The 26516-nt window shown below is 32.3% G+C and overlaps 1 protein-coding gene across 2 annotated transcripts in view; it reads right to left on the bottom strand.

Moving 5' to 3' along the window:
- The window catches only part of LOC143190275 (uncharacterized), a 623078-nt gene that overhangs the window by 20563 nt on the left and 575999 nt on the right, over positions 1-26516 (bottom strand). For both annotated transcript variants that reach the window (XR_013004201.1, XM_076394480.1), the window contains exon 9: positions 13953-14098. Coding sequence is in view for 1 of the 2 variants with exons in the window: in XM_076394480.1 (XP_076250595.1) it covers positions 13953-14098 (146 nt within the window). In the remaining variant the exon portion in view is untranslated. The remainder of the gene's footprint in view (positions 1-13952; positions 14099-26516) is intronic.

Raw genomic sequence — 26516 nt, 5'->3', positions numbered from 1 at the left:
CCTTATAGCTTCAGCTGCAATGCTTTAGCGCGAACTCAAACTTAATTACACTAAATAGTGCTTCGAGTAACTAGGGATCAAGTGCGTCAACCTATGAATCCAACGTCAACCTATCTTCTTCTCGTGGTAATTAAGTTGATTATGGTTAAATTACGGATTGCGCCAGTCATAAAATGGAAAAGGATTTAACACAAGAATTATTATTGGCTTCTTATGGGCGAGACAACTTCTTGAATGAATGTTTTTATCTATTATCAAACAGACCAAACATGTATATACACCATTCATGTATATACAGCATATCAAATGAAGTATTGTTAAAAATTTATGTATTTGAAGTCAAAATTCACGAATTTTTCTTAAATGGAAATGGGAATCTTCAATTATGGTTTGAAGATACATGATAAAATTATTCTAAGAAAAACATTGAGTATGGAATAACGGCGGGAGATTTAAGAATCAATCGCAGCTAAGCAAAGAAAACAAAAAATTACGATATCGGTTCTTTAAAATACCACGCTTAAATTCATGAATTTTCATCAGCAATGAAATCCGATCTGGCCATATCGATGCAGGCTACAAAACAGGGCGGTAAATTAAACCGAACTTATTTATTCGAGGCAGTAATCCGACGATGTCTCCCGATACAATCCAATCTCACCGTTCTAATCTGTTTACGACACATCCTTTGATCTGCACAAGTCCATAATAATAAATAGCGAAAAAGAAATCTCGTGTATTGTTCCACGGAAGAACCCATAAAACGGGCCCACCCGCCCATCGGAACTAATGTAATGAACGGGATCGTCTTTGTCCCGTGGAACGTTTAAGCGACAAAAATGCTCGTTCCCTACGAACGGCAAATGTACGTCTTTCGTAATAAAAAAGCGCCTCGAAACTTTGTCGATGGTCCTCTTTTCATCTTAATCGTGCACTTAGGATAATTAGAGAGAAGGAATACTCGAAAAAGGGAGAACATCGAAAATTGACAACTATTCTGCGTCGCATTAACACGGAGACGAAGAAATGCGAAGAGACAAAGGAGGTGGAGGAGGAGTAGCGGAGGAGGAGAGAAGAGCCAATTTCGCGAGATGTCGGTGGCTTAAAGGGGTCATATTTTTCGTTATCAACTTCGAAGGTATCAATACAAATGAATAGGAAATAAGGGGAAAGCAAGATTCCAAAACTCGTATAATATGTCATTCTATTTATAGATCACGACTCATTCGAAGAGAATTGCATCTCTTGACACAATTATTAATCAAAAATATTATTAAGAATAGTAATACCAAAAATTCTATATATATTTCGAGAGCAAATGTTTTTAATAACAATCTGGTAAGTTAAAACTATTTGCTTTTATCCTAATTTCCTACGATTTTAAAACTACAAAGTACCTATTCTATGATAGACACTTTTGGCTTAACATCTATCTCACTGTTAATGTTCACTGAGTTTTATTTATAACTTTACGGAACTAGAACTTATCTAAGAAAACTATAAAATCTCAATATTGATGTATTTATGAAGCATCTGTTTATGACTTTAGGCATAGTATTGATCTTTGAGTTTACGGAAATGGGTTTCATTACGAACATTACAATCCCAGATTTGAACACCATAACTCTATACTAATTTTAAAGCGTATTGGTAATGTGAAAGCCCATTACATTCTGACAGGGCTGCATTATGTTCTTTTGTATTGCAGCTTGAATACTTTACATTTCTTCTTATCCTTTCCGTGACAGGGGGAGGTATATTAGGTACCCCAGATACGGTTTCTTTTTAATAGCTTTTCAAATGTTTTTTGTTTTAGTCTCACCGCATGGCCTGAAGCGTATTAAAATCCTACGTGCACAATGCATGTCTCATAATGAGACATAGAGAATATTCATGTGTTCGTTCAACTGGAATATGGTCATTTAGGATATTTATGGAAGTTATTGATATGGCTGCGCTAAATGCCTCAGTTGAAAAGTCCCCTGCCTGACACATAGATGGCGCTAATAGAATTAAATCCATATGCTGGTTAGTTAGCCCTAATCTTCAAAAGATGCCTGTATAAATTTGACAGCTGTCGGATTACTAGTTTGTGAATTATAGCATTTTGAGGGAAGCAACTTTTGTTATTGTGAAAATAAATGGATAAAAAGGAATTTCCCTCCGAAGTCGAATCGACAGGCATACGACTGGACTGCACACGATGAACCCGCTCCAAATCGTTTGTATTTTCGGATGCGCATCGAATAATTTTCATTGAATACCTTGAAAAAAAAGGACCATCAACAGCGATCATTACATAGCATTATTCGACCGTTTAAAGGACGAAATCGCCGGAAAACGGCCGCATTTGAAGAAAAAGGAAGTGCTGCTTTACCTAGACAATACACCGTGTCACAAGTCAGGGAAAAAGATGGCAAAAATCCATGAATCGAATTGCTTCATAATCTACTGTATTCTCCAGATCTGGCCCCTAGTTCCTACTATTTCCTGTTCTCAGGTCTCAAAAGAATGCTCGCTGGGAAGAAATTTTCGTTGAATGAAAAGGTGATCGAGGAACTGAGGCCTATTTTGAAGCAAAGGACAAATCGTACTACCAAAATGGTATCCCTTGAAGGGAATTATGTTGAATAAAAAAACAAATTTTGGCAAAAAAATGTGTTTTAGTTTGGGAGGCCGGGGACTTTTCAATTGACCTGTTAAGCGCATATATTGATTTAACGTCAAAATGAAAATGACTAAATATTTTCTTTAACAATAAACAAACTGTTCAAATTATTGACAGAGCTGTATTTCAATAACTATACAAAGATTCATACATAATTTACATAAGTTATTGAAGTGGTACAGTGGGTTACATATTTACCCCACACGGTCTGAAACATAATTTTTGTAGTACGGTTACAATATGGCATTAATCTAGGTTTTACATTATGACCATATTTGGCTGTATTTCCACACTGAACCATTTGATGATTTATATACACTGGTTTTTGCTGCGTTATTTTATTGGTGAAATAAGTATGCTATGATTTATCATTATATTTAGACAATAGCTGTTTATAATCTCTAACCTTAGTGTATTAGCAGATATAGCACTGGCCCGAAAACACCTCCCTGTGGCACACCTGTTTATGTTAACATTATGTTAGAATAGAGATATTTTTGTCCGATTCTAAAATTTTGATCAGGTATATATGACTCTAACATTTTTGGATGTCGATCAGGGAGCTAAAATCTTAGCTATCGTTAGTTAGCATATTGCTAATTTAACGTATTTATTGTATTGCTAAATGGATGAGTCATTTAATATACCGGATAATTAATATATATCCTGAATATGAATAAAAATGCAATTCTAACCATATAAAATTCTTATAGAGAAAGCTTTAGAAGACGCTGAATCCAGGCAACACAGACTAAATAACATAATATTCCATGGAAAAAATATGTAAAGAAGCTAAAATGCACATATTTGTTTGTAGATAACACTAGAGAAACACAATGCCTTTACATTTTCAGGGTAAGAAATGGTGACGGGTGTTTATAGAAGAAAAAACCCGCTAACTTTCCCTCACAGTAATACAAAGTGTAACTTTATCAAGTTAGGCACCTGTCTACCTCTTCAAATTATTGTAGAATCGGAATGCTTGCATTTTCCCCTTTAAGGGGAGATTTGTTGAGATTTTTTTTTGTTATATTTTAGTCTGTCTGTATTTGAGTTTCCATTTTACCAACGAAGGTTTGTCTAAAATGGACCTACTGTTTAACGTGGGCTCTGAACCACGATCCTCGACATTAAGCCTGCCAACTGGCCGGTGACCAACTTAGAGACTGGTATGGTCATTTTTGTCAGAATTTCCACTGTTGCATATAAAGACTTTTACAATTACAATCCCAAACTTAAAGTACATCCAACGGGATTCAAACCCGAGACTATCGCAACAGAAACCAACCAAACTAAACCAATGTTTCATAATTTTCTCGATTAAAAAGGATGACTATTTTGCGTGTTTTACTAGCTATTGCGGATTTTTAATGCTCACAGCAACAGTTTCATTCAGTTTTATTAGTTTGTAATACACTTCATCTTGCTGATTCGACTATACGCATTGCAAGACCCATGGCCATGGACGCCCCTAGACTAGCCCATGCATTTTTACGCTTGGGATTTTCCTTCTAGGTCTACTTCTCCTTACTAGTCACAATGCACCAATATGTTTTTTTGCCTGGTAAGCAATTAAATGTCAGTGTTGAAACGGTAGCATTTTCAATACCTCCGTATGGTACTTATTTTACCTTCGTTTATTCCTTCCCTTATATATAACTCATGGCAGGAAAATATCTGGAAACATTTGACTCAATAACTGTAAAGTTAATTGAAACTCTTTGCGAGTATGAGTTCCGTTTTAGTTCAATAAGTCTTGCAATTCATCTTCTTGAAACATTGTTGGTCTTTTGTGATTGACATTAAAATCACCACTTAACTCGTAAATTAATTCACTAACTAGTAAATACACTCACACTAGTAAATTAATAACTCGTTAAAATTAAATCTGATAATTGAAATATGGCGGAACAGTATCACCATAAGTGTTTGATGGATAATATAACATAACAGTGATCAAAATACTTGCAAAAACCTAATAGTAATTTATTGTTTAACTGATCCAATTAGCGGACAGAAGAATTTATAGATCAACATGAATACAGCTGAACCCAAACAGGGTCTTATTACATTATTTGGTAAATTATCTGTCGGGAATTGGCCTGTTTGATACTCCTACTAGAATTACCGAAACCCACTGTTTACATTCTAAATTATAACAAACAATCAACGCTATTTACCTATAATAAGCCTTAAGGTTATTTTGTGTATCCCTCATTCGGTGGCACTTCATATATTTATTATTGGTTTACGAATTTACCACGGATTAGATCAAATAGTATCCTAAACAAATAATTTGTACGATAGGCTATTAATCGATCGATTTTTGGGATTAGATCGGTGGCTTCGTATGGCACTGGATTAATTATGAAAGATGTGATGTTGTTGTTTAGGCTCATTCATATTAAAGAGGTCGTTGAGGTAAATGTTAAGTCTTTCAACAAGTTTTATCTTGATTAGTGTGTTGTTAAAATATATAAAAGTGAATATTAATACTTTCGGATATAAGCAAATATCGTTAAATTTTTAAATTTTTAACAATATAAAGGTGTTTAACAATTAATGTTATAAAATATGTGGCTATATAATATTTTATTGTTTGAACTTGTATCAATTATCTTGATTATCTATTATTTAGATCTACGTTATGAAAAATTAATAGTTAATTTCATAACTATTAATGCCATTGAAAAAGGGTTAGATAGTGTTCTTGATATAGTTATTTTAATATTTTCAAAATGTAGACTTTATATTCTATTAATTAATGTTACATATCAAGTGCATTTCTGATATTGAGAATACTGTGAAAACAAGGTTTAGTGAAACATATCATTTAAATTATCCCCTTTACTCTGTTATTTGACTTTCGACCACAGGGAGATCATTATATTTTATATATATTCTTCGATAGTCAAATTTATGTTAACAAAACGTGAAACTGTTGAAATAATGTTTCCGCCGGCCTATATTATTTCTACTGTTACTTGATCGACACCAGTTGTCTTACCATACTTTAATGATCCTTTTGATGTCTATAATACGTTTAATGTTGTCTTGAATAAATATTTCTGATATAAGAGTTATTGGCGGAGTTGTTAAATCCTATGTTGGGTCAAGATTGAAGAGCTGCATGAAAACTAAACTTCTATCGTTCGAGGTGTTGGTTTTGTGGGCTTACAAAGATTTCACAGACCTTGTTGAATGTTCATCTTGATATAATTACTATTGCTATCAATCTCTTTAGTGTTCAATGTCTATTATTCATATTGCGATGGACTTCTCAGTGAAATTGAAATCGGCAGTCACAACATTTCAGTAGACTTAATTTTTTAACTTTAACTTAATCAGGTTTTTGTCTTCTCCCTGTAACGCAAAATTGAGACTTCGAAATACAGATTTCGAGCTATTAAGTTATAATTTCTAGTTTCTAGTATATTTGTAGCTCTTGTGGCCTTCCACTTGTAGTTGCTCTATAGCATTAGGAAGAAATCCATCTGCTGCCATGATTATTGTGTCGCTAGCAAATTTTCCAAAAATGTTTATTTTATTGCCGAAATATTGGCTTCATACAGCAGATCCCAAGATACTAACGGTCAAACACATCACAGATCATATAATACCCTAAAGAACTACAGTGAATTTAAGAAATATTGAAGTTATACAGAAATCAGTTTTTTGTTATTCTTAGTCTTCCTTCGGTTTTAATCAACTGAATACTATGTTCTCAAACTGGATCTTATTCAAATTATATAGGCATTATTCACATATATCTTATTCAGCTTTATTAATTATCTTATAAATCAGGGAATAAAAAACATAGAAATATAATTGATCTAAATGGGTTAAATAAAACATTTCTAAAATGATACAAATTATTGAGTTATTTGGCAAGCGGGAGGGAAAACGGATAAAATATTTAGTTTACGAAGTTTGCATATAAAACTTACGAATATGCAGCTCTTTGAGAGATGTAAGTCATTCAGCTACACTATTAGACTATTATATATACTATTAGGAATTATAGGATTCAAATAGTGTACAGATAACCCACTAAGAGATCTAATGGAACTTTACGATATTACTGTTAAAAGAATACAATTTTCAAAAGCACATAATAAATAAACTTTACAATATTACCATTGGTTTCGATAAACTCCATCAGACAAACAGAAGAACAAATTGACAAATAGTGAAATTGTGAACAAGTGTTCGATAGAATAAAAATTAATAATTTGATAATTGACTAGAACAGTGATTCTGATTAGCGTGAGTAATTAGCTTATGGCCCAATACAGACAATTATAAACACAGAATGATAAGAGTATATAACTAAAATAGTATAACTACACAAAATCGTATTGTAGAGTTTGAAAGAATTGTATGCATAGACATATCTATAATTTTTGAGAATATACACGAGCATCTGGTTAGAATTTATGAGAAGGTAATTAATACTAATTGTTTTGCAGATATTGCAAACGCATTAGGGAGAATGCAGTAATTAAACCTAGTTTTATGAAGGATAATATATATATATATATATATATATATATATATATATATATATATATATATATATATATATATAGGTAGTAACAGAAGAAACTAAATAGTGTGTTATCAAAATGACTTGACAAGAAAACTCAGATTCGAAGGAAACAAGAACTATAAGTAGAAAGGTAAATATGCTTTCGAATGAAAGTATTTTGATATGCAAATCCTACTACATAGGTCGTCTGAGAAATCGTTCAATGAAAATATGACGAAAAAAATAACCTACAAGCTATTATGCCTATTTAATTAACTGTAAGTCCTCCAATGGCGTTTGCATTAGATGTATGATAATGTTCAAATAAATAATATTTTATAACGTTGCTTTTTTTTCATTATCTTATTTACATTCGTATTTTGTTATGTATGGGTTAAAATAAATCAAAACTTTGAACTGAAATATGATGATATATTTTGATGACGTGCATCAGCTATTTTATTGGAAAGTTTATATTTAGTGAAAATCGACAAGTTGTTTTTATTAACATAAATATTATGCGATAATACCTACATAAATGTTATATAATATAAATTTTAATAAAATACAGAAGCTGACACAGATAAAGCACAAAATCTTCATGGCCTAGACGCTTAATACATTTGACACATTATATCGCTGTTTAAATATGCTGTGAAGTATCGTCAACAGCGGCAGCGAGTTCGACGTTAAAAAAATATTTAATTACCGTCTCAGATAATCCCGAAGGAAAGTGTCCCTGCGTATTCGAGCACTCCAATTAACTAGTTGATCGTAAACAAAATATAAGTTTGCCCGACATTCGATATCGGCCTCTCGCGAAGTTTGTTTAGCGAAGTTTCGCTTTGAGACGTTTTCGATTTCGAACTATTTGCAGGTGTAAAGTGGCAATTAAAAAATTAATTAGCTAGAATGGAATCGGAGGTATAAATTACTCTAGAGCACTAATCAATTTGGAGTATTATTTATGATACGAGGTATAGTCGATATTAATAAACTTATGAGAACTATGAATTAATTTTGAGACAGTTACTACTCTAATTAAAATGTATTAAGTAAAATTATAAAATTTATTAAAATATAGCTTTTTATAAAATACATGTATAATTTTATAGAGAATGCGTCATTAAGAGAATGTTGCAAAACTTAAATTATTTTCGGAGATATAAATCTGCTGGCCTGATAAAAACCTATTATTTCAAGTTCTGCAGAACCGATCTGTTTGAAATTTTGTGAGAGCCTTCTCTATATATTCTTTTATTCTACCAAAGTAAAACGTAACATTTGACCTTTACTATGTTTAAAAAATTCGGGTATCTCCAAAGCTTCACCCGTAATTTGGCAAAAAAATGTTGTTTGACTGTTGTACGATAGCAGCTCTTTTTTATATTAAGAATTGTCTATTCTTTGACTTCATATTACCAGGTAGATATTAACAACGTTTTTGTTATACTCCCAACTGAATCAGCCCGTAACCCTTTAAATTTTTAATTTTCTCACTTAATTTCTATTATTGTTGGTATTGATAAGAAATAATATATATCTAGTGTAAAATCAAAACATTGTCTGATTTATTAAATTTTACTTGAAGAATTACTTAAAATGTATGCCTCAGGGCTAGACTTAAGATACCCCCTTAAGGAGTGAAATACATCTAAAAGGTTATTTATTTTGCTAAATTTATTTCGCTTCCCTTAAAATAATTCATCTCGAATTAAATAACGGTTATATCAACGTTTTCTCCTAATTTTTCAACGGTTCTTTATCTCGATATAAGGACTAATCTCGTCCGCCTCTCCAGAACGATGACACAATCAATTTTTTTGAGTTTTGAGAACTACCTGATTGTCAATAGCGTAAAATTACCTGATCAGTGAAAAAGTTGCGAAGATCTGTGAAATAAATGTGCAAAGCTTTTGATTATTGGACTTTTCCTTTTTTGTTATATTTTAAAGTCTCCTGTATATCAACTACTTCCTACCGACATGCGAGTGACCAACTTGTATATTATACAAGGAGACATCTGGTCTTACACAGTCTGGTAACTTGCGCGAATCACAAACATAAATTTATAACTATATCCCAGCAGGATTTGAACCCGCGACTCTCGCAATAGTAGGCAAAACACCAAAAACGGAAAAGCAGTATCAGGAAATTATGGATAAAAGGGATAGAATGCATATTATATGTGCATTTATAAAAGTGAGTAAATATTGAAATAAAATGGAACAAGATGCGTATAAAGTATTAACGAAAATCTTTTTATATCCAAAAGACCATGCCTGCCATTATGAACGGAAAATAATAATAGTTTAAATATCCACCCTGGTTTCTACGGTCGTGAATCCGAATAGTTTAATTTTAAATAATTGTTCCACATAGACAATTTTGAATTTGAGTAGAGACTTAGATTATATTGACTACAAGAGCACTGGGTAATTGATGTGGATTTACGATTTCAGCAAAAATCACAACAATATATCTGGCATGATCATATCCCACTTGTTTCATTCCACAATATGTAGTGTTATGCCACTGAAGCCACATGTTTTCCACGTTACGATAGTTCATATCAGTCGAAAGGGAAAGAAATAAAATTAATCTAGTAAAAGTAAGACCTAAAATCCGTACCAAACAGTAATTTTTGTGGATGTGTTGTCACGTGAATCTCGGACGAGTTGACTTAACCAATACTTATTTTAATAAACTTTTATCATTTGGGTTTGCTGCTCAATTGTGCAACTTGCAATTGAGGTTTGATATCAGTCACAATATAGCAACAGTATGAATATCTTACAGCTTAAACAGCATTACAGAACATGCAGGACACAACTTGCTGAAAAACTATATAAAACGATCGTTTATTGTTGTATCATGTTATAAGAAAGTTAAAGCGTGCCCTGCAGATAAGAATGTCCTCTGAAAGTAGTAGTGTAGTAGTAAACCTCAATGTGTTTGTCTTCACGAAAAAACGCTTTGCGTTTAGATGGGCAACGCCAGGCTTTTAATACCTATGTATCTATATTTCTTATTCAGGCATAGTATATATATATATATATATATATATATATATATATATATATATTGTACGATAGCAGCTCTTTTTTACATTAAGAATTGTCTATTCTTTGACTTCATATTACCAGGTAGATATTAACAACGTTTTTATTTAAATTTATTTTTTTTCGTTATACTCCCAACTGAATCAGCCCGTAACCCTTTAAATTTTTAATTTTCTCACTTAATTTCTATTATTGTTGGTATTGATAAGAAATAATATATATCTAGTGTAAAATCAAAACATTGTCTGATTTATTAAATTTTACTTGAAGAATTACTTAAAATGTATGCCTCAGGGCTAGACTTAAGATACCCCCTTAAGGAGTGAAATACATCTAAAAGGTTATTTATTTTGCTAAATTTATTTCGCTTCCCTTAAAATAATTCATCTCGAATTAAATAACGGTTATATCAACGTTTTCTCCTAATTTTTCAACGGTTCTTTATCTCGATATCAGGATTAACCTCGTCCGCCTCTCCAGAACGATGACACAACCAATTTTTTTAAGTTTTGAAAACTACCAGATTGTCAATAGCGTTAAATTACCTGAACAGTGAAAAAGTTGTGAAGATCTGTGAAATAAATGTGCAAAGCTTTTGATTATTGGACTTTTCCTTTTTTGTTATATTTTAAAGTCTCCTGTATATCAACTACTTCCTACCGACATGCGAGTGACCAACTTGTATATTATACAAGGAGACATCTGGTCTTACACTGCGTGGTAACTTGCGCGAATCACAAACGTAAATTTATAACTATATCCCAGCAGGATTTGAACCCGCGACTCTCGCAATAGTAGGCAAAACACCAAAAACGGAAAAGCAGTATCAGGAAATTATGGATAAAAGGGATAGAATGCATATTATATGTGCATTTATAAAAGTGAGTAAATATTGAAATAAAATGGAACAAGATGCGTATAAAGTATTAACGAAAATCTTTTTATATCCAAAAGACCATGCCTGCCATTATGAACGGAAAATAATAATAGTTTAAATATCCACCCTGGTTTCTACTGTCGTGAATCCGAATAGTTTAATTTTAAATAATTGTTCCACATAGACAATTTTGAATTTGACTAGAGACTTAGATTATATTGACTACAAGAGCACTGGGTAAATGTGGCTAATTGATGTGGATTTACGATTTCAGCAAAAATCACAACAATATATCTGGCATGATCATATCCCACTTGTTTCATTCCACAATATGTAGTGTTATGCCACTGAAGCCACATGTTTTCCACGTTACGATAGTTCATATCAGTCGAAAGGGAAAGAAATAAAATTAATCTAGTAAAAGTAAGACCTAAAATCCGTACCAAACAGTAATTTTTGTGGATGTGTTGTCACGTGAATCTCGGACGAGTTGACTTAACCAATACTTATTTTAATAAACTTTTATCATTTGGGTTTGCTGCTCAATTGTGCAACTTGCAATTGAGGTTTGATATCAGTCACAATATAGCAACAGTATGAATATCTTACAGCTTAAACAGCATTACAGAACATGCAGGACACAACTTGCTGAAAAACTATATAAAACGATCGTTTATTGTTGTATCATGTTATAAGAAAGTTAAAGCGTGCCCTGCAGATAAGAATGTCCTCTGAAAGTAGTAGTGTAGTAGTAAACCTCAATGTGTTTGTCTTCACGAAAAATCGCTTTGCGTTTAGATGGGCAACGCCAGGCTTTTAATACCTATGTATCTATATTTCTTATTCAGGCATAGTATATATATATATATATATATATATATATATATATATATATATATATGTATATTCGAATACAAAATCGGTAAAGAAGTATTGATGCATAATATAAATATATTTAATAAAATGAATAAATATGAACTCATCAAAAACAAGAACAGTTTTTTAGTTGTAAAAAATTATGCAATCCTCAGATCTAACAAGATCGAAGATTACTATCCATATCCATAACATAATATTAAATACACTGCGTTCCTGATAATTTCCTATGCTAAGTTAATTTTTATATGGCATAAGGAGTTAAGTGGGTCTGAACATGTAAAAAATCGATTTTATTATTAAATAATACAATTGACTGGAATATTCGCTTCTAGAGGCAACAAATTTTAAATTTATTAGTTGATTACTGCAATATTCATTGATAAAGTAGTAGTTTATTATGATATAAAACTAAGTGGACCTGACATATGGTGCACTGCAACCTGTTTCGAGTATGAAAAGTTCACAGTCCTGACGCCATTCAACTACGTGACGTTTTATCCAGCCCATTTATGAAGAACTTAGCAAAGAAGAGGGGTATGATGGTAGCCTTATATAGAATAATACTCAAAATTTGAACTAATTAATTCTAAAAATTACTTATACCTGGTGGTTCAAAAATTGAAATTGCTGCATTTGTCGCTGCTGGCGCAATTAACAAAAATATTTCGGCTTTATTGTCACGTTGCACGGTATGAATCTGAAATATGGTTGGAACAGCCACGTGTATGACCAAAAGGAATAAGAATCGCATACTTATAGCTGAACAAAGCTGACGCTTGAATCCGAAAAGCTAAATTCCAACACAAGCAAGAGCAAAAGATTCTTTGCATATTGCTGGTACAGAAAATTCGCTTTATGATGACAGAATCGATAATTTTATGTATGTTAAAAAATACGTATGCTATTTCAACCAAAAACTCTAATCGCGTTTTTCTTCAAACTATTTTTGAAGTCGATGCACATAATTTCACAAAAAATTACAAACCGGTCTTGTTCAAATTTAATTTTAACACATAAATTTTGCACAATTTTTAAAACAACATTGTCTAGTGCTTGAATGAAATATTCGTTCGGGCAAATTAGTATATGAAAGGTGATGAAAATTTAATTAAAAGAATAACTACATCGTAGAAGGATAGTGCTTTAAAATAGAATATCACGACTATTTTATTATATAAATATAGTTTATTCAAAGTAGCAGTGAACTCAAGTCATCTCAATTTAAAACGTTAAAACATTGCAATGTTGCCGCATTTAACTTTAACTTTTAGTTTATTCTACTTTTATATATTACAATATTCTAATGGCAATAAAATAATGAACCAAAGATGTTAATAAATATCATTTAATTTAACATTATAGTTCAATGTTCACTGCTACTTCGGATAGACTATATGTGACAGTGTTTGCACAAAACACACCACAAAAAATCGGAAATCTTGTCAAGTTAATGTAGGAAACAGATAATAATATGTACGAATTAGAAATAACGTAAAACGACTGAAATTAAATAAATTGTATTATATGTATTATACAATAGGATAAAGTTGATTTTTTTTTCACATTACTTTTTTTTCATATTATTTTTTGACGAAGCTCTATCCAGTTAAAAAGGACCAATAAATAAGAATGATATATCGGTGAACGTCTGGCTCCAGTTTCAGAAGCAGTAGCAGCAACACAGCAGCGCACAATTAAAACTGTTCGAAAGGAAACCGGCGATATTTCAAGTTGATTATCGCGCTAGTAAGCGTACCATCAAACCGAAATCAAATAAAAAGAAAATCAGGAAAAAACAACGTCCAGGCGGAACGAAAAGGAAAAACAAACCGGGACGAAAGAAGCGAACGAGAGAAAAAACGACATAGAGAAACAACAATAAATCTACGTGTCGGGCTGTTGGTGCCGACAAAAGCGAGCGATAATCATCATACTCACTGACTAACGTGACATACGGCAAATTGGTCCTGTTGAAAAAGGCCGGACTGCAGGCATCCTCCGGGCGCTTCGTCTGAGATCCAATTTGTATTTCAGCTACGTGGCCGTCTCGTCGATAGAACGACATGCAAGTGAAGCCGCTCTGGCTGTAATCAAACAAAAAAATCGGTCATTTTCATGTTATCCTTCATTTGCTACATTTAAAAATTATATTAAGGTATATATTGCAATTATTTTTTAAATTTAAAAACAAAATGAAACACATATTACACTATCAAGTATTTTTTCCTAAATATTGTTATTAAGCGGGTAGTCTAGTAAAGAAATTTGAAAAAATATCTATTTCTTCCTATTTTGAATTCTTAAAGGGTCAGAATATCTTCTTATGAGGATTTTTGCGAAATTTAAAATATTTCCGGAGAAAAAGCTTTTTTAGTGATGATAATTATCGTAACAAAGTAAAAAAAACAAACAATTTCTTACCCAAATTACGACTGCTCGAAAAAAAAATTATCATATTTTTTACCGATTTCTTTTAAATAGTAATAATCTAAATTTTTTTCCCGTTTTAATTTGATATCATAGAAGAATGCATAAAATTCGCATATGGTTCACACCAAAAATCAATAGAACTTGAGACGTAATGTCAACAGTCTTGAAAAAGTTTTGGAATCGTGTGATGGGTGAATAATACTTGATAATACGGTATTGTTAACTAATAATAACTTGGATTTGTGCCCGATAAGCCAATATATTTGATATAGTTTAAGTCCAAGTTATTTTCATTTAGCAAGTATGTGCTTCTTCCAGCTTAGGCATCGGTCTATATGCATTCTTATCTAATCTCTTAAAGAAGTTGACAATTATTGATATTCGCTGGTGGGCATATTCTTCTACGCAAAGTGAATGTTACATGAGGAGATTTTGTTTCTTTTGCACTAATACATCATGTCTTCAGTCACTGTTTATTTTATCAAGGTGTGTTTGGTGGTTTTCTGATACTGTTATTGGATCTTCGTGCTTAAGATTCGTGGTCGATAGATCGGCTGTGTATAGGACATTCAGTATCGAGTAAACTGCCTTGCGGAACTCCTGAACATATTCAAGTATATCAGTGAGTTCATCGTCTTGTTTTATACAGAAATATCTATCTATGAAGTAAGACTTTAATAATAAAATGTGGATGAGGGAGTAGTTTCTGTAATTTAATCTTCAAGCCTGTGTGTTATACTTAAAGGCTGAATACATAAAAGCTTGAGATATGTTCATCACTGCAGTCGAACAATATATTTTGGCATTTAAGTTGGTAATATCTTTGGCAGAGTATTTTGTTTACAAGTTTTGAAATTATTCCTATAGTCCCGTACCAATTACAACATTGATGTCCACAAAATTGTCCCTGGCCTAGCATAGTAAAACACATTTTTTGGCAATTTCATTTATTGAACATAATTCCCTTCAAGAATAATACACTGATTATAGCAACCAACTTTTTGATATCATTTTTGTAGTACGATTTGTCAGTTGCTTCAAAATAAGCGTCAGTCCACTCGAATGACTGTCGATTGGACTTCGGAGTGAAATGACGGAGACATGTTTCCTCCATTGTCACATATCGACGCAAAAACTCGGGTTTATTACGCTTGATCATCTTCAAACACTGCTCCAAATCATAAACTCGTCGTTGTTTTTGGTGAAAAGTGAGCTCACGTGGTACCCACTTTGCACCGAGCTTCCTCATACCCAAATATTCGTGAATTATATGATGTATACGTTCAGTTGATATTTTTAGAGTATCTGCTATTTCAATTCAATTTCAATTTACAGTAATTCAAAATCATTTTGTGGATTTTTAAAATGTTTTCGTCAGTAACAACCTCTTTTGGGCGTCCACTGCATTCACCTTGTTCGGTGCTCCTTTCACCACGTCTAAACTTAGCATACCTTGATGGTTGCTTTTCCTGGGGCAGTCTACGGAAACTGGGGATCAAGCCAAGTTTTTGCTTGAACCGTATTTTTTCCCTTCAAAAAGCAATATTTTATCAACACGCGACATTCCTTTTTACCAATTTTTTTCACAAATAATAATAGTTGCTTCACTCAAATTGTTATAATTCACAAAATATGATCCGACAGCTGTCAAATTTTTACACGTATCTTTTGAGGGTTTGGGCTAATAAAAAAACATATGAATTTAATTCTAGTAGCGCCATCTATGTGTTAGGCCGGGGACTTTTCAATTGACCTGTTAATTATTATATTATATTAAGCTTCTTTAGGTGTAATTTCTCAAAACCTTTCGAAATTATTGGTAATAAACTTATAGGCAGATAGGAGGCACGTGTAAAGCATTATTATGTTTGATACTTTCCATATACTAGGGAAATAATTCACTCGTAGTATTTCGTGAAATATAAATGTTAATAATTTTACACCCTTCTTTCATTAAATTCTTTCGGTTATTAAATTTTATCCGGGAGCTTATTTACAATGTATGCCCCTCATTATTGTTTGTTTAACTTCTCTAACAATAATCCTTTCATATGGCAGGTCCATTTGAAGTGCTGAATTTAGAAAGGTATAATTTTCTTTTCTTCGTCTTTGGATAGGTCAGACGGGAAAGGCTTAAATATATTTTTATTAAAAATGAATTAAATTAAAAATTTATTTAAAATATTAAATGAAACCTAATTATTTAACAAAATTACCTAAATAAAATTTTGAAAGTATTTTAATACAAAAATTGTATAACTTAAACGGTAAACTTAGAGTGTAAAATTCAGATAAGCTAAGATAATTATTAGGTTCTGATCTATTCTGATCTTTTCTTCCCACTAAAAATTAATTTATTGAGAAAAGTTGGTAAAGTTAAAAAATGGATTTCTCAACTTTTACCCAATTTTCTGACACTGTGGCGATATAATGATGTTGGCTTGTCAGTAATCCGATTCTTCATTATCTCGAAGCCGTATGCCAATCAAGTCGTGCTGCACTGATCTGAGAAAGTCGTAATTTATGTCTAGCCAGTACGCTGGATGCAACAACTTCCCATTCAAGCTGCAACAATTTATCGTTCACAACTCCTTCAAACATGTGGCCGAGCTTTGTCATGCAAAAATATGGCTTTGCGCCAGCGTCGGGTATATTGTGAAACACGTCGATTCATTTGTTCAACTAACGTCGCTAGACATCCGTTGTAACATCTTCTTTCTTTAATAGCAGCTTTTAATGCACTACACTTTTAATGCATACCACATGCATATGGTCATGAATGTTCCGTTTTAGTGTTGATGTGAATGATTGTTAGTGACTTTTCATCGCTATTTAAGAAAACCTTCTTTTCCATCCAACAAGCAATGCGATAACAAGCTGTGAAACTGTGATGTGGTACCCATTTTCAATCCTTTTGAATCTTTACTAACCCATTTAAATATTATTAAAACAGTAGATTCATCAAGTGGTAAGCTGTTTGAAAGATCACTGAAAATTCTTTTTTGATGAATTTCTGTTGTATTTTCTTCCAATAAGTCTTTCAATTTGGTGCCTTCGCACTTTTATAGTTCCCAGGTCGTTCTTTGCCATTTAGGATTCACTAAAATCACCGCCTTTAAATCGATGGAACCAAAAAACACAATATAATATGAAGAAATGCCAGAAGCATAAGTTTGTAAAAGTATTGTATTGGCTTCTATAGCAAATTTCGTCAATTCAAACAACTAAGGAAATTTGTAGTCCCGTCAAATTGACAGTGACCCCACGCCATCGAGATATTTAATGATGATATGCCTGATGATATACATGCTCATGTATACTCTGAACAAGTGTGCTTGATTAAAATGTATGGATAGAGAAAGAATACTGTTTTACAAATATGGCAAATGTATTAGAGAGAATGAAGGCAATGAGTAAATCTAGTTTTATCAAGAAATATGTATACAGGTAGAAACAGAACAAACTAAGGAGAAATACAGAGATATCTAAATGACTTTACAGGGAAACACTGTACCGAAGGCTAAAAAAACTAACCGTAAAGGGAAATATACTCTCTAATGAATATAAGAAACCTTACTTCTATATACAATTGTTAATTAGGTGGATTAGGCCCCCAGAAGATATTATTACATAAAAAAATACGCCTAGAACTTTACGTTATAGATACTGTGAAAAAGAGTTTAACGTAAATATAATAAAATACAACCCTGACCCACAAACTATTATTATTGTATAATTAATTGCAGTTTTAAGTCTTCCCATAATATATACATTAGATATAACTATAAGGTTAATATAAATTCAATTTGATACTAGTACTTCTGTTTCATAATTTCATTTAAATTAGAATTTTATTTTATGTCTAAGTTGATGAACTAAAATTAAGTTGATGCGATAACATTGCAATGTTTTGATGTCATCAATTCAGTTGACGTGAGTTCATTGTTTTATTAAACGGACTATATGTTGAAAATATTGTTTTGAGCCTTCCATATTTAGTTCTATAGTATTTAGTTAGAAAAACTCTTTAACACTAATTGGAAGACTTCTATTCTGAAGGTCACAACAATCGAATTCAACAAATTGCTTACATTGATACTTGATAATCGATAAAAATCGCTGACAAATATCTGGCAATATCTAATATATTATTAAAAATGAGTTTAATAAAAGTAGAAGCATATTCGTACAGTATAAGTTTACATACAACATTTTTCGCTTTTATTGGAAAAATAATTGTAAAATAATACTGGAACATGTATAGTTGGTTTAATTATAAATGAAATCTTTTCAAACAAATATATTTTCATTAGCGATAGGGCGCAGTACATTCCCAAATTTTATTTCAATTTTTATCAATTACACAAACGAGGCTCGCAAACGATTTATTTTTAAACATTGGACGCACTGTTATTCGACTTTATTATAACTTTTATTTCAACGGGCGTAATTGGAATGAATAGATTTTTCCCTACATGAAAAACAAATCATATAAATATGGTTTTTCATTCCTGTCGTGTTTATTTCAACTTAAAATATGTTTTTAAAAATGGCTCATTAAACGGTATTTTGTCAGCTGTTATTTTATCTGTAGTTGGTTTAATGTGTATTGAAGGTCATATAACAGCTGATCAATTAATCTTAAAACAAAAGCCTCATTCAACTTTTGTGAGCGTGGCTATTTAGTTTAGGTTAGTAGAAAGTAAATGCGTATCAAGGAAGAAAACCGCAACATTCAAAATAGCAATTAGCATATTAAAATACGACAAAAGGTTTGTGGGGTATTAATCCATTCCATAGAGAAATTTTATTCCTGTTTACAGATCCACAGAACATTCAAATATAAAAGTAATTCTACTTCGTTTAAAATGAAATAATTCAATTACATGTTAATAGACAAGGACTATCGAGTGTTTCCACTGCTTTCATTCGATAGTTCCCAACGCTACCATGTGGTATAAATATATATTTATAGTTTGTTTAAAGTAGCAGCGAACTTAGGTTTATGACGTCAAATCGTGGCAATGTTACAACGTTTAATCTTAACATTTTACGCATTTTAGTTTATTCATATTACAATCGGCTTAGCGAATATTTTTCCCCCGCTTTAGGGGAAAACACAAAATATAAAAACAAAACCCAGAAGGGGTACGGGCTAAGAGTTTAACTCGCCGACAAAAGTCCTAGGTTCGAATCTCGCTAAAGCTAAAAGTTTTTTAAAAAGTTTATAAAACATAATAAAGGATAGTGTCCTTTAACATTAAGTGAGTGTTTGACACACGACTATAAATAAATATATTTAATATAAACAAAAACAAATACTTTGGGCTCTAGACAACGCCCTGCCAGCTGCAACTCTTATACGGTAGATTATTTGACGTTTCTGTTGTGCGTAATGAAAGTTATTTCATTGTAAGCAATGTTATTTAAGGTTTTGTGTTAGTTTCAATTATTCCCGTATTGGTGGATTTATTAAAGGGTTATGACAAGTTTGGATAAAAACTATTAACATATGTAATATATATATATGACATGTATGTAATGTAAAAAATATGTTAAACATACTTAAAAATTTAATATGTAAAAATATTTCACTTTTTCAGTTTTCTTTGCTTAAAAGATATTTTGATTTTAGAAATCAGCTTTTGATTTAGTTTAATGTGTGACGGAGAAATAGAATAAAAGAGAAACTGTTCTTACTTAAGGACTTATTAATTGATCTGGTTTTGGTAACATAGAATATCAACATACTAGAGACTTCCTTCAAATGTTAGTGGTACCAACTTCAAATTTATTAACAAAGCGCTAACCAAATATTGTAGGTTATAAATACGTTAATGTGTACATCATAAGCAAAAATTAATGTTCCATAGAAAATTAACAGTTATAAAAGAGCTTCATGGAATTTTAGTTTCTCATTTGTTGGTGAGTTGTTAGTGTCCACCTGAGACATAAGAGAAATTAAAAAGCAATAGATAAATGAAAGCCATAGAAAACAGACTAAATATCAGCTATCTGCAGGAACATTTAAATTAAATCAGTTTTTTAATCAGCCTGATATATTTATATTTATGTGATTAATTCAATATTGTGGTTGAATTTTGGCCACAGGACAATCTAATACGAAATTTCTTTCTTATAACATCTTTATTAGATACGCTTAATACAATCTTAATTTACAATTAATTTATTACTACTTTTCCTATATACTTGGATTAATTCACAAGCAAGACGAGTGCGAGAAAAAACATTAATATATATTCCTCAATTATAAAATTATAATAACTTATAGCTATAGTTTACACTAAAGGTGTACACTTTAGTGTTCGTATCCTGCCATCCTGCCCGCTGTCCAGCAGTTGTACTGCTTTCACTTTAGTATGACTTAGTAATCTTCTTTCGTGTTTCAAGGCGAAATCTTGGATAACTTCGCAAATCCATTTGATTTCCAAATCACCGTGCAGTTCTTCATTGGTTACGTAGCGATGGGCATTTGTAATCGAAGAACCTTGTTTTGACAGCGTTGTATGACTAGTTGATTAGAATTTTTAGTGCAAACGCATATTTGCACCCGATAGGTCCAAATTGGCTTTATATTTCTATTACAGATCAACTTCTTTGATTTTAGATCAAGTTGAGACTATCTTCCGTATAGTTATAGTTATTTTCAGTATAGTTATTTTTTTGACTCTAATGTGTTTTACTTTTTGTCTAACGTGATGTCTCCAATTAAATGATGGATTAAGTTAAGATGGATTCCAAGGCATTTATCTGATCCTGCTTGAGGAATCGGGCATCTATTGAGTGATATAATTAAGTTTTTATTATTTCGCCGCAATGCAAAATTAACGTCGACAGATTTTCCAATATTTTGTCCATTTGTAGATTTTGTTGACTGCCACTTATACTTCTATTGCCGTAGGCAGAGATATATCTTTTGCCATAATAATTGTGTCGTCAACAAAGGTTCCAAGTAGTGTTTCTTTTCTTGTTGGAAGGTCAGCAGTGTAGACCAAATATAGGAGAGGTCCTAAGACGCTACCTTGTAGAACTCCAGTCGAAATCGTTTTATATGTCGAGAACGCCATTTCGTGCGATATTCTAAATTTTTTTCCGAAAAGATATGACTCCAGCAATTGACAATAACGTGGTAACAATTTGCTCGTCTTACAATCTAATACGAAATAACTAAACAAAGATTTTATAAAATATAATTTATTTTAACATTAATATATATCTAATGCATATATTATTGAAGGACCTAAACCACAGTTAATTAAATAGCCACAACAGTTCTTAGTTTAGAGTCGTTTTAATATATTTATATTTAAACTCCTTTATATACCATTTATTCCCCGTAAGGCTAAATTCACTTAATTAACAACTGTACATCTAAGTAATATATTTTATATTCATTAGAGAACATCTTTGCATTTTTATGGTTAGTTCCATTTTATTATTTTTTTATTTATTTATTTTTTGTTATAATATTTTAAAATATCCGTTTTACCAACAAGAATTTATCTGGACTGGATCTACGGTTTAATGTGCGTTCCGAAACGGTTCTAAACTACCAACTAGCCAGTGACCAACTTAGAGACCATACCAGAAGATATCCTGTCTTAACCAGCCTGGTAACTGGCGTGACTGGGATGGATATTCCTTGTCCCATTTTCCACTTTTGCATATTAAGACATTTATAGTTACAATCTTAAACATAAAGTACATCCATACACCAGCAGGATTCGAACCCGTGACTAATGCAACGGTAGAAGGACCGCCCTGTCGCCTTGACTACTGAAACCGGCATGTTTAGTTCTTGTTTCCTTCGCTGATGTGTTTGCTTGTCAAATCATTCTCAAACCACTGTTATATTTTTAACACAACGTATATGTATTGCCTATCCACTACTTACATTTTCATCCTACAAATACGAAATTCACGTGTTTGGACAATACTCAGGTCATACTTAATCTACACAAGTAATTCTTGTGATTTTTTATGCTATAATAACGTTCAATCTCCATTTGGTCCTCTCCGCTCAGATACAACACAGATGTTAATAGCTTTAATATGAAATTTAAAAATGTATTTAAATTTTTTTTAATTAAAGAAGTGATTGAATATAAAAATATATTCTCCTCTAACTTGCATTTTCGGTCAGTCATCGGTCGCCGGTAGAAACTTACATTGAGTATGTTCTAACTTTAAAAACATGTGAGGCTTGGTTCTGAAAAATCAAAATTATGTAGATAAAGTGAAACTAACTACATAATTTGCCTAGATAGATCTACCAATAAAATATGTAACTATATAACTATATTTATTCTTAGAATCTTTTATCAACTATTTTGGCATTTACTTTATAAATTAGATTTTGAGAAGTCAGTATTTAATTTAATAATTATTAATACATTACTTCAATATAATTTTTTTATTCTAAAAAATAAAAGGCCTAATTGTGTTTGTTATTGTTATAATTATTATACAAATATGTATTTGTTCACTTATTATTACATGTTTATGATTACAACATAAAATAAAATAGAAATCATATATACTTATATGTGATGCTCTGAAGTTGTTGTAATTCTGAAGGCAGTCTTATTCATGATTCTTTTTGTTCTTGAAATAGTTTGCATGTATTTTAATATACTAACATTTGATACTGTAATTAATATTATATATCAAATATATTGCTGATCTTATATTGGAAATATTGGCAGAACAAGTTCTGATAATATTAACTAAAACTAACATATCATTTTGTATCATATTCTCTTGAATTTATTATGAGAGAAACTTGATTAACTTTATAATCACAGGACGAACACTATCGGAGCACTAGTCACTCGAGGATCCAAAATCAGCCACAAGAATGGAGCTTTCTTGTTCACTTCATCTAGGCAAAGTCAAATTGAGGTTGAAAACTTGGCGAACAAAAGGAAATAAGACAAAATCTTACCACCCTTTATATGACCCACCTTTGTAAAAGGACTTGTTATATATCTGGGAATCCATTTTGGTCGAGGTTTGTCATGGAAAAAACATATAATGAGAAAAATAAATAGCTTGCTTTTAAACAGAGCCAAATGAATTGGCTGATAGGACATAAATCTAACTGATGTTTAGATAACAAGGTGTTGCTGTATAAGTCAATACTTAAGCCTCTTTGGAACCATGGTATTGAATTGTGGGGTAATATCAGCAAATCCAGATACTTCAGAGGTTTGAGAGTTTGAGTGTTTGAAGTATTGCGAGCTATCGCTGATGCTCCATATCTCGCTCAACTCCATCAAACACAGCACAACAACAGCGCGATTTCACCTTTGAACCCATAACGAGTGTGAGAAAAAGTATTGGTGAAAAGTACTATTAAAGACTGTCTTTGCTTCCCATGCAAAACATTTAAGTGTGCGCGATGATAGTAAAGTGTATGGGCTCAAATACATACTACTACACGAACTAATTAATAGAAACATAATGGCAGATATTACATTCCCTGGAATAATTTAGAATAAGTTAGAATAGCATCTAGAATAAGATCTAGATCATAATTTTGTACTGCAGATTACTTACTGAAGCGATGGAACGGAAATCATAAAAACATACTTATTGTACAGCTTATAGGGGTATATTGTTAAAGTTCTAAGAGGTTAATAAAAAAAATATTAATCATTAGTTAATATTTAAAATGAATCGTATCCTTAAAAAATAATGATGGAAAAAATGTTTTCCTCAGCATAATAAAATTACTCGTCAAATGTTAAAAACAACTTAAGCATAAAGAAACATATGTTGATACAAAAGGGCTTTTACGAGTAAATAAAACATCTCCAGTCAGCTTTATTTAGCGCGGAGGCATCGAAAATTATATCCCCTCGAAACAAACCATTTTCTCTGCGCTTCCAAAGCCAGAAAAACGAGAAAACGACACGAACCACGTGAAATATTATTCATTTTTCCGGCTACGGCAAAGCCCGAAAGGCGGCAACCCAATATACGCGTCTTTATTAAAAGATAACCGAAAATCTAAAAAGCGGCGTCGCTCTCTGCGCGAAATCTGCTCTTCGACATTGTGCCGCCGTTTCTTTGGAGCCGAACGACCGTCACGGAATAGGAGGGATCCGGAAAGACGGATCAAAAGAGCTTTATTCCGGTTCAATGCAACATCCACGTTATTAGAAAGTGAAGTTCATTACGGACGGGAATGATTTTGGGTAGGGGGCAGCCGCCATTGTCTGCCCGTCTTCTTGACTCATCGGCCTACATTTGTAATTATTATTTTGACGTTTTGTTTTCGCCCGCCTCGGAAGGGCGAACGTATCAAATATAAATTTGTTGAATGGACTCTAAATGTTCCGTACGGAATCCCAAATCGGACACGGAACAAAAGATATCAAAAAGGTTTCTTCTTCTTTTGTTTATTTTTAATTAATTAATTTCATTTGTTCGAAAGGGTACAAGAATAGGAGATCAAGCCTTGGAGCCTTAAAAGAACAAGTGGAAACTATCGCCTATTTAGTAATTTAGTAGACTACTTTTTACCATCGACTGTTTCGGTCGACTATTTTCAGTCACTATTTTCGATACGACTGGTTTCAATTTTCAATTTAAAGAGTCATTCGACTGGTTTTTAACGTTCTTTCGTTGCAATCCTAATACCGAAATTGTAAATAATATGCCAAATTCATGATTACATAGGTCATCAATATGTTTAATGTAACTCCTGCCGCAATTTGTAAATTAGTTTTAGAACCAGATATTAGTTTCCTTCTCATTTTAGTTTAGTTAAAAAGAGACACAATGCTGTCTAAGGGATTCGAACATGTAATTGAACCAGACTGTCAAAGTCGTCCGGGTCAAACGTTTCCAAAATTCTACAAGACAATACTATTTTAACGCTTTGCCGGTTTTGATAAATATCAAAACGCTGCTTAATATTACTCTGATTAAAAATTCCAATGAGAGACTCCAAAGGAGACAATGGAGGCACCTTCTTCCCTCAAAATTCGTTAGAGAGGTAAACATTTTTACTGTTAAATATTAGGTTGCTGCGGTTATTATACAAAATATGTTTAAAGTGTTGTAGCTGCACTGAATATTAGTCTGGGCACGGTCATTAAAATATCTCAAGAAATGAAAAATATCATCTTGGACACACAAATAAAAACATATATGTCCTCATACGAAGCGGGTGACGAATCAAGATCCGCTTGTTTTTAGCCTGATCAGAGATCAAATATATGAAATGTATAAAACCAGTGAGTAGTTTGTTTAATATTAATACAATTTAATACAATTATTTCAAAAGAAACTGTGTGGAAAGTAACCATAGACATCTTAGAGCTATGAGATATGGTCTTTGAGGCATATAGAACATCCCTTCCTACACTGTAAGGTAATATAGGATTTAAATGTTTTAAATATAACCAAAGAAGAGGTTTAATGAAACTGTAGGACTGTTTATCGGGTCGGTCGGTCGGTCGGTAAGAATATGTGGCTGTCTATGCGAAGAACTAAAAACACTGCTTGAAGAAATACTTGTTTATTTCTATTTAAATGAATTCATGTGGTCGACGGGAGAATGGACAGGATATTAAGTTAGATAGAGGAAGTACGGCAGCGCTGCGGAAGTGGCACTGCCACAAGGGGGCTGAGGAAAGAAAATAGAACGAGACGTTTTTTCTTTCACCAGATTGACCAGCTAGAACCAAATAGTTTTTATTACCGAGGTTTGTGAACGGGTAGTGATTTTACCAAGGTGTTGTCGTGTTCTAACGTTCCTATGGAGAACCTCACACTGAGCATATTTATGAAATTTTTCACAAACGGGATGCCTGATACGCACGGACTTTTTTGGATTGGAATACTTGTAGTAGTTCAAGTTGTCTCTCCGAAACATACCTGTACCACACCACACTGTGCTCCGTTGAGGCAGGCTGGATGGACAAGCATTTTATATCGCTTTCTGTGGGATTGGAAGTTTGCTTTTTCTGCAGAGTAGTGGAAATAGTATGCTCTACACGCCATTTCCTTTGCAAATGGCATGCTGTAGTGGGGCTGACCATT

This window comes from Rhynchophorus ferrugineus, unplaced genomic scaffold (assembly GCF_030347505.1).
Source record: "Rhynchophorus ferrugineus isolate W39M unplaced genomic scaffold, kcgeb_rfMv2 rfM2, whole genome shotgun sequence".
Classification (NCBI taxonomy): Eukaryota; Metazoa; Arthropoda; class Insecta; order Coleoptera; family Curculionidae; genus Rhynchophorus; species Rhynchophorus ferrugineus.
The sequence above is the reverse complement of the archived record's forward strand: the minus strand, read 5'-3'. Positions and strand labels throughout refer to the sequence as shown.